Source organism: Wolffia australiana, chromosome 13 (assembly GCF_029677425.1).
Source record: "Wolffia australiana isolate 7733 chromosome 13, ASM2967742v1".
NCBI lineage: Eukaryota > Viridiplantae > Streptophyta > Magnoliopsida > Alismatales > Araceae > Wolffia > Wolffia australiana.
The window spans coordinates 2,916,626-2,926,889 of NC_135847.1; the positions used below are offsets into that span (position 1 = coordinate 2,916,626).

The window sequence follows — 10,264 nt, forward strand, 5'->3', positions numbered from 1 at the left end:
GTTGGCGAAGTTCAATTGGGCACAATCGACTTCCCCACGTCCCTTTAAACCAAATCTGATGCGTAAGACGAGGAGTAGTCACACTACCCGTCGGCGTCCAACTTCCGCGTAATCGATTAATGTTATACCACAATAAAATTTATCCCTATCCACTCACTAGGTGTATTAAGACGGGGCAATAAGAGAGGATCCTAGCTCTCGAGGCACGGTAAAATAGATCGACCAATACTGCAAGGAAAGTAAATGATTTGCGGTGAGGAATTAACGGTATCACCTGACGGAGCGAGTCCCGTTGGCTTCGTGGCGGGAGGTCAAACACCAGGAACGTTGTTGTAACCTCCAAACTTCAAGAAGCGGAGATCTCAAGACTATTGGCGCAAAAGCTTGTTCCCGAAAGGAAAATATTGAAGACAAGGGCGATGAAAGAATCGGCGACAGAGATTAGCATGGGCAACGATCCACAGCAGTAGGCGTCGTGGGAGGGGCCATGTTCTTCCCACGTTCGAAACTCCAAGCTCTACTTTTCTAATACTATCTAAAAAAAAACTCTCTAAGCTAGAGATCTAAGGAAAGAACAACAACACTTGATTTCCAAATTTCAGTCTGCTTGTCCTCTTGGGCATGCCGTCCTTATATAGGGTCGTGGGCATGCCCAAATGGGCGTAACTTGAGGGAATCATCTTGAGACGAGCGGTTCTCTCATAGCGATGAGAAAAATAAAATCGTTTGAAATGGGCGATGCCAAAACACGAACGGCCCGGTCCATAATTCGGTGAGGAAATTACAACAATAGAAATAAAGAAAATAAACGAAAACGCGTGCGGCTTCGTCTTCACTTGGAGTATTTGAACAGGGCGTCGCGGGCGTCAGCTCGTGCGGCTCGGTGAGGTTGCTGGCGACGTTCCGTCTTGATGTCGAGAGGGTCTCCCATCACTAAGATAGGATAAAAACTTGCCTTATAATTTACCTAATTTAAAAAAAGAAACCTAATGACATCCATAAAATGCTCCCAGATCACAATGCTGATAAACATACCGTCTCTACATACTAGACTCGTGATAGCCTCATGCATCAAGATGAAAATCTACTTTCTCTCATCACAAAATTCACTTTCTGACAAATATCTTGCACTTATCCTCCAAATAAAACCCACTGTTTGAAAAGCATATATCATAGACTTTACCATCCTTCATCTGAATCAAAATCAATCTCTGGTGCAAAAAATAGGAAAAACCCACTACTACAAAATCTGGGCCAGCCCATAATCAAATATGGGCTTCTCTCTCCCCTCCTAAATTCCTAACCCTTCTTTCATCTCTCCTTCAGTCCTAGACATCCAACGACCTGCTGAAACCAAACCATTCCCAGCGAGCTAGAGAGAGAAAGAGAGGGCTAGAGAGAGAGATAGAGAGAGAGAAGCAATGGTGATAATTACCCATTGTTCTCCTCCCCAGCGCCATCATCCCAAATGGGGCTTGACCCACATCGCCATCTTCATCGCTGAGCGAAACCCTAGATTTTTCTCCCCCTCCATTGCAGTGGATCCTCCAAAATCCCATTTTTCCCCTCAAATCTCTCTCTTTCATCCCCCTCCCTTCAATTCTCATCTGGGTTCTCGTTCCTTCTATCTGGGTACCCACGAATTTCGATTTCACCATGATGGATGAAATCGCCACCGTCGCTAAGCGGCGGCGGAGCGCCGCGTCCCGTCGTCCGAGGATGGATTCTCAGGCGCTTCTAGAAGGCCGCGATCCGTCCCCTCCGTCGTCCGACAACGGTAGCAAGAACTCCTCCGACGGCAGTTCTAGCCTTGAAGCAGGCGCTGTGAGAAAAGAGCTCAATCTTAACTCCCTTGTTCCTAAGATCTCTTCTAGACATGAAGGGCCTACTTCTTCTCGAAGACCCAAGAAAGAAGAAATCGCGGATAGAGACTATGATAAGTTCCAGAACAGGGGAAATGAAGGTAGTTTTTCTTATTCCAGTGCCAAGAACAGTTCTAGGGGAAGTTTAGAAACAATGGATCAATCGGAAAATCGGGTGAGGAAGGTGAAGTTGAAGGTTGGTGGTGTTACTCGCACAATCCATGCCAAGTCTAATGGAGAGAGCGGAGTGGAAGGAGGTGGTGGGTCTTCTTTGAAAGGATCGAAGCCTGATGATTCTTCTCGGCATCGACAGAGAATTGATTCGGGGGTTAGTTTCTCAAAACAATCTCTCCTGTTTTTTTTCTTTTTGTTGTTTATTATGTTTCTTTTGTATTTTGTTTGTGAACGAGTTCATTGGTATTTATTATAGGCTTTTCGAGTGGAATTTGGGATTCTTTGTAGATTGTGAAATGTAAGATGGAAGTTAACCTTACATCTTAAGTGTTATATTATCTATAACTCCAAAAGATAGATGTTGGGTCTTGAATTATGAACTATATTCTACGACAGCTATTGCATGTGTTTATGAATCAATGTGGGATCTATTAAATTAATTGCATCAGGCAGAAGTTGAAAAATACCTATTTTTAATGAATGTTATTTTTTTCTTCCTTTACACAAATGCGTAATATTTTATGGATACTTGAGGATTGATCCAACGGTGATGACTGATGACTTGTTGCAGGAAAAGGTGGATCCATGGAAGAATTTTGGCGACCAGGGATTCTTCAGGCCATCAAAGGAGTTCAACGAGAAGCTACAGACTTCGGCAGGCTCAGAGCCAGTGCGCAAGAGTAAGAGGGTTCCAAAGAGGCGTGTGCTCGATGGTGCCTTCGATGGGGATGATGCTGATGAAGAAATCAGGTATCTTGAGAGACTGAAAGCCGCGAAACTTAGTATGGAGCAGCAGGAAACCAGTGGTTCTGAGAACAAGAAGCGATTGAAGGGTTCAAAAGCTTTGAAACGTAGTTCGTATGAGGAAGACGATGACTTCTCTCTGCAACCAAGGTCGAGGGAAGGCCGGAAGAAGCCAAGATCAGATAGGGATTCCGAGGACCGGGAGGATGTTGACGAAGAAGAGGGCGCTTCTGACACATCTCACTCTCCGAGGAAGAAGGCGAGGGAGGAAAGCCTGGAATCCCTTGCTGATACTCGCAAGGAGGTTTCTCTCACTACGCGTCAGCGGGCGCTCCAGACTGGGAGAGATGGAACGGGGGGAAGTGCGAACAACTTGATTGAGTTCCCTGATGGTCTGCCGCCGGCACCTCCTAGAAGTGAGATTTCATCTGGGGGACAGTTCTTTGGCAAACTTCACTTGTTTAAGCGTTGAACTTATAGGAAAATTTTATGTTAGGGCAAAAAGGGAAGCTTTCTGAAGTTGAGCAACAGCTGAAGAAAGCGGAAGCGGCGCAGAGGAGGCGGTTGCAGGTGGAGAAGGCAGCAAGAGAATCAGAGGTTTGACTTTAGATCTCACTTTCCATGACCGGGTTTCATGAACAGCCTTTGCTGAATCAGCTGATTCTCTTTTTCTAGCCTCCAGTCATAAGGGTAGGGCTACATCTATTTAAGGAAAATTATCTTGAAAATTACAAAATTACCTCCAAATGGGTTAGAGGATGTAAGAGCTTTGTTGCTTGAAGTTATTTAACTTCATGTCTTCTCTCTTCTCATGTTAGGCCTATGACTGTTCTCATCCTTTTATTATCTTTGTCATGATTGTGTCTATCTAAATTAATTAATCCGAACATGGTGGCTCATCCATCAGCATTGTTATGATGAGGTGATGACAAGGATGATGCATATGCATCATGATAGTGATGTTTTTTAAAGGAAATAATCTCTATCATGGTCCTGGACATCATTCTATTCTGAAGCATAATGGTAGCTGTTTTTGGTGACTTCTCTTGGTTTGAAACCATAATCAGTATATCTATGTTGGATCAAATCTACAGGAACTCCTCTTCCTACCATTGAACAGTTTTTGATGGCCTTTTCTAGAATATCATCAAATCCTGTAAAATTTTGGGAATATATTTTGTAGAATTTTGAAACAGTGTATTATTTCCAGGCCGAGGCAATCAGGAAGATCTTGGGCCAAGATTCCAATAGAAAGAAACGAGAGGAGAAGCTTCAGAAGAAGCGAGAGGAGATGGCTCAGGCAAGCAGGAACAAGCCCACCAATACTATTTCACTCTCTTTCTACTGTTTTCCTGAAAACCTTTGATGCGCTGTCTATCCATAATGCTTTCAATATATCGATAATTCTTTATTTAGTTCTTTTGGTTATTTCAGGAGAAAGCAGCAAAGTTTATCGCCCTTGCGGGCAACACAGTGAGGTGGGTACTGGGTCCAGATGGGACTGTTGTGACCTTTCCTGAGGCAGTTGGCTTGCCGAGTATCTTTGACTCAGAGCCTCGCAGGTTAGCCTCTCCACAATTTTTTGTCTCTTTGCTAATCTTCGCTGTAATATAATGTCTTTCACTCTTTTCTCTTATATCTCTCTCTCTCATTCTCTCTTTCTGTTATTCTTCCACCCAGTTTCTCTCCTTCTGTTCATCTTTCTCTACCCTCTCTATCAGCAGTTCTCTCTCTACCTCTCTCTATCTGTCATTTCTTTTCCCTTGTCCCTTTCTCTTTATTATAGTTATTTTATTAAATTTTGATAGATATATCTCCAGCGTTCTCTCCTCTTCATCTTTTGGAAAAAAATTAAGAAAGACCGATTGGTTGCGCAGTTACCCAGCACCAAGGGAGAGATGCGCAGGCCCATCATGTACAAACCCGTATAGGTATCGTCATTCCAAGCTGAATCTGCCTCTTTGCAGTCTCCATTGCTACAAAGCTGTTGAGCAGACCGTACATCCATGATGAATATCTCTGGGGAAGAACTCTCTCTCTCTCTCTCTCTCTCTCTCTCTCTCTCTCTCTCTCTCTATCTATCTATCCACTGCGTATATATTCGTCTCTCCCAACCTGGACCAAATGTGGGCCAAGGCCATAAAGCTCTTTTTTTTTCATATATCCTTTTACCTGTACTTGCTCAATATTTTACTCTTGCCCAATTTAGGAAGAAAATGTCTTGGAAGCAGGCTTAAATAGTCATAGAATTCACGATCAACATAGCTAGCCGATGTCGCAGGCTGGGTGATGACAGCAAGGTGGGTTAGGAGGGTGTTGCCTCTAGATTAAGTCAGGGCTAACTAGCCCAACTCTTATGTTTATAAAGCAATAAGACAACTGATTGGAGAGTTCACATCCAATGAAGGTCTCAGTCACATTCTTATCTCTTTTTCTCATTCATTTTTCTTCATTGGGAGCTTTCAGATTTCTTCTGGTGAGGAACCATGGTGAGTCTTCTTCCCTTGGATGAACAATGCAACCAATGAGTTCTTAGATGGATGAATCAATGGTGATGCCAAGGTGTTCAACTTCAAGTAAGATGGAACTCAAAAGAGACGCTTGGCCAGCGAGTAAAATAAACAGAGAGTTGGGCGGATGATATTGAATTTTATGGAATGGTCTACGGATGAATCAAATTTCACAAGTCCTCCAACAGTTACATAATTATCACAGTTAACATAATTCTTCATTCCCATTCAATTATATCCTAATTTAATGGCTTACTGAATTAAAATTCTATCTGCCTAATTTCCTCCATTTCATCAAATCCTCCATGAACTCCACGTTTAACCATGATTCTAGGAAGCAAATCTAATGCCATTTAGATTTGGACTACTCATTAGCCTAAAACTAATTGACCCAGTAGAGCTTTGTATACTATTTTGATTTTGTTTGCATTTGAATTGTCCAAAGATCTGATATACACCATTGTCACAAAACTTGGGCATTGAGTTTCAATTTGTGAATCAAGTCAATTCTTATTCGGATATTTGTATTCCTAAATGCTGGTGGGTTCTTATTCATTATAGATGGAGAAATGTTTAATTTTTTTAAAATTTTGAGCTGTGTAATTTCTTCTCTCCATATTGTTTATTTTTTTAAATATTTGTACTGATTTGCCTTCGCACTGTGTATGTTTCGCATTTTATTTTTACTGGCGTAACACTTTATTTATATTCTAATAATTCACTAGGTTTATTTATCATACTCACTGTCCCATTTTTTTATTTGTGTATTGATATGGATACATCATGTAGTCCATCCTTAGTCAAAAGTTTTGTCAAGGGAAGTCATGTAAATGAAGTCCTTGATGTCACCGATCCTCAGTTGCTTCCACACTGGCATGCTTTACTCTAGAATTTCATACTCCTGATATGAACTTTGTAAAACCCAGTGGATACCATACCACTTTATTTACAGATAAATATACATTAATTAATAGTATTTTATTACCATTTTATATTATGATGAATAGGTTGATTTTCTTGAAAATATAAAAACCGTATATTTATAGATTCATAATCCAATGTTCTTCACATCTTAATTCTGATATAATTTTATTATGAAGAAATTAACTGAAATTATATTCAGTATAACAACCAAGGGCATCTTCATTCCTCATTTATTTACATATCATACTTGGATTTAATCACTAGTTATTATGTGAATCAGAAATTACTTTTTTTTTTGGGATCAATTTATAGATCATAAAATTCCTTTTTAATTTAAGTGTATACAATCTCAAATTGCATTCATTCCAATGGATTGAGACGTAAAAGTAAGATATATGAATTTTCTAAGATGATTACTGTTTTACCATACAGATGGTTCATATGAGAACAAATAATTTTCATACCTACAGTTTAGTTCCCCATTATCCTGTTACTTCACTTTTTTTCACATAGTTATTATTTTCTTTTTTACTGTAAATAGGTTCTCTTATTTATTCCATATTGTGTTCACAATCATACTTTTTCAACTAAAACATGTGTTTAGTATTCATTTTTTCAAGATCCTTCTTTTGTTAAAAATGAGGGTTAGACCATTGATTGCTATAGAATGATTCATAAAAGAAGAATTGATGGTTGATTTTATAAAACGAGACAATTTCAGAGGTATGTCATGAAATTGGTTGTGAAGGCAACATTGGTTAAATGTAAATATTCCTGAAGGAAATTATGAAATAAAACAGAGTTCTGATGAGCTTATGGCCTCACATTTCATTGATTTCATTTTTCGGGGGAATATACCATATGTAGAAAAACATACTCAGAGTTGAATCTCCTACTGTTTTCTTCCTTGAATAAGACATCCCAAACATTACAGATGCTCAGCCTCAAGATGTATCCACATAGTCATCAACATGCCAGAGCTCCTGAGCTTCTTCTCACTCAGCTCCGACATAGATTCAAGAAGAACCATCTCAATGTAATTTGAGGAAAACTTGGTCATGGAGTACAGAGAAGAAAGGTGGGGCTCCTGATGACATATTAAATATTCTTATAATTTAGGGATGGGAAGTTTATGATTTTCCGGCGAGCAAACAACGTTCGTCAATGCACAATTAATTTTAGTTCGTCTCTCTAGTGTTTTATTTTATATTTTGCAAGGCTGAAGTCAATATGAAATAAAGAAATAAAAAAGGGAAAGAGAGGGAAGAATAATAAATCAAAAGGGGATTGGGTTAGTGGCTGAGCTGCTGCTAGCCGCGGCAACTCCCACGCCACTCTCAATCCCACTGCAGCTGGTGAGCACCGATGGGCAAGCAACAGTAGGCTTAGAGGCAGTATCAACATAGGATGCCCGATTAAGCACCCACATGGCACACAGTAGGAAGGCCAAAAACCACCAGAGGCCCATGGCACATTGAGAGTGGCCCACGCATGCCCGCAAGAGGGAAGTATTTATTTATTTCATTTATGATATCATATGGGATTTTTAGAGTATTATGTTTTCTAGAATGCTTCATATAAGCTTACTACTGGCATTTTAAGTTTCAGAGATGTAATACCTAGGTCAAGAATATTATAAATGGATCTTGGCCTATCGGCTCGCGATCTTAAGAGAATTAAAAATAAAGTATGACATGGCTTTGAGCAGACTGGCCCTAAAATCCATGTCATCATGGGCCTATTTAATTGCAGCTATATAATATTGGTCATCCAATCTTCTTAAGAAAGATCAGATGGTGAGATCTAAAACATACAATTTTATATTCTTTCCTTATTTTCTAGGCTCTTGATTGGCTGCGGCGAATGACAACGATGATGGGATCCCTCGATGGGTGAATCATGATAAAGGATAGCTAACATGGCTCACTAACAAGGCTCCTGACATGGCAAGGGGTGCACCATAACTTGTAGGGGCCCATGGCTTCAATGTAATCATAACTGTTGGATCCTTATGAAGGAGATCATACAGGCAGTGGTAGATTCGTCTATCTATGCACCTGGCCATCAACTCCATCGACCAGACGATAGAGTCCGGTGAGAGGGGGGGACCGCAGAATATCAAATGGCTATCACAGGAACCTCAAGGCCACACTACAAGATCCACAGCCATGGGAGGCCCCTCCATGGGCTTAAAAGGTTCTTGATGGCCCCCAATTTGATATCTTCTGTCTGAGACAATCAATGGTGATGGGTGACCCGTCTTTGGGTGTTCAGAGCCATCAAAGGCTGGTGAAAGCTCCTTGGATGCATGGGGAGTGCAGGACATCCCTAGTGGAGCTCTATCTTGCTCTGGATTTATGCTAGCATGAAGTAAGGCAAGCAGCGACGCATACCAACATTAGGGAACACGACAATCGCTGCCCCATTCTCCGCCCTTTGAATAAAGGTGATTCAAGTGACCTATTGCATTTCTAATTGTAGATATATGATAGTGAATCCTTTATAGATTGTTATATCAAGTTCTATTCCATTTTATTTTAGCATTGCGCCTCTTGTAGCCGGCATTGTGATTTTGCCAAATAATTAAGAAAAACATTACGCCTCTTGGAGGAATTCTATTGCACACCTATCTGACACCAACAAATTTATTCAATTTTATCTCAATTTTATGTTATAAAAAATATTAAAATAATTATTGAGTATATAAATATCTAGACCGCATTATGTCATTATAAACTAATAATGAAGCATATTATAATATAACTATTTACCTCTTAATTCCTCCAATTATCTTCTATTGCGTCCTCCCTCTCTATTAAATTAAGTAAAGCTCTCTAAAACTAGTTAAAGTTTATAATCAGCTGCCATATTTAACAAGAGTATAATTAAAAAATCATCGTCTTATTTTCAGTAATATTCTGATCCCTTTTCTTGTTCAGTCTTCTTAAAATAGAATACCATATTCACTACCTACCTAAATTTTAATATACTTGCATTATCTATCTTTCTTAGATATAACCTAGAACTAGTTAAAATAAATAATCATACTAAGAATCCACCTACTAATCATACTGTCCTTAATAATCTATCTCCACCTTATGTCTCCAAAATCTGAATGAAAATCTAAAAATATGTATTTCACTACTTATCTTACTATCTCGGTTCACTATAATAATATAAATTAATTTCATTCTACACTTATTAGTTATTCTCTTCATCCTCACTTTATTCTCCTTCTATCATCTTATCCCTTCTTTTACTCAAAAATATATCCCATTTCTTTTATTATCCTTTTTATTAATTTTTTCTCTCTAATTTTAACTCAAGTATTAGGTTTACTTCTAAAGGAGAGTTCCTGTGGAGACACACTCTTGATATACATATTTGATTAAGTTTCCTAAAATTACAAATTTTATGTCATTTAGACAAATTAATTTACGACTTTAAAAATAACACTACAATTTGCTGTCATCTGGTTTCAAGTTAGCTTTATTTGTACATCAACTAGAATAATACTAAAATTCATCTTTTCTATATTTCTTTTATTTATTGAAAGTGATCAGAGGGAAGATGAAACCTTCAAATATGGATTGTGGAAACAAAGAAACAATGATTGTAACGGGACAAAAAACTGATGTAGGACAGCTAGACAAATGGATGTAGAATGACTGATGAGACGGAAGGGCGACGACGGGTGCTGGGAACGGGGTGGTCTAGGAATGGGATGGATAAATCAGACCACAAATCCACACGATCAATTTCAAAAACTTAAATCCGATGAAATAGTAGTGGTGCAGCCCCTTTCCTCGTCAAGAGCGGGAGTACTGTCTTCAACCACCGCGAAGATGCCAAGCGCTAAAATCAATATTATCAAATTCACGTTCGCGGGAAAATTCAAGAAAGACCTAATCCACTATTCGTTGAAAATTCCAGAAAATTCCCAAAACAAATCCGAGGCTGGTGGAAGACTTCTCGCGGAACACTGGACGAAGAACACGCAACACCAAAGAGTTCAGGGATACCTCAGCACCGAAGTGCGTGTCGAGGATG

General features: G+C 39.4%; 1 protein-coding gene across 1 annotated transcript; it reads left to right on the top strand.

Moving 5' to 3' along the window:
* The first annotated feature begins 1,347 nt into the window (after positions 1-1,347).
* On the top strand, positions 1,348-4,966 carry LOC144711126 (uncharacterized). Its single transcript, XM_078585048.1, has 6 exons — positions 1,348-2,190; positions 2,608-3,196; positions 3,277-3,377; positions 3,991-4,080; positions 4,215-4,342; positions 4,658-4,966. Exons 1-6 carry the CDS (start codon positions 1,657-1,659, stop codon positions 4,788-4,790), a joined length of 1,575 nt encoding a protein of 524 aa, XP_078441174.1. The 5' UTR covers positions 1,348-1,656; the 3' UTR covers positions 4,791-4,966.
* Positions 4,967-10,264: the final 5,298 nt, after the last annotated feature.

Bases quoted from the DNA above. Each gene is read 5' to 3' on its own strand.
- LOC144711126 (XM_078585048.1), top strand. From the start codon at position 1,657: ATGATGGATGAAATCGCCACCGTCGCTAAGCGGCGGCGGAGCGCCGCG. The intron at 2,191-2,607 runs GTTAGTTTCTCA...GACTTGTTGCAG, and splicing joins GACAGAGAATTGATTCGGGG to GAAAAGGTGGATCCATGGAA. The intron at 3,197-3,276 runs GTGAGATTTCAT...ATTTTATGTTAG, and splicing joins GCCGCCGGCACCTCCTAGAA to GGCAAAAAGGGAAGCTTTCT.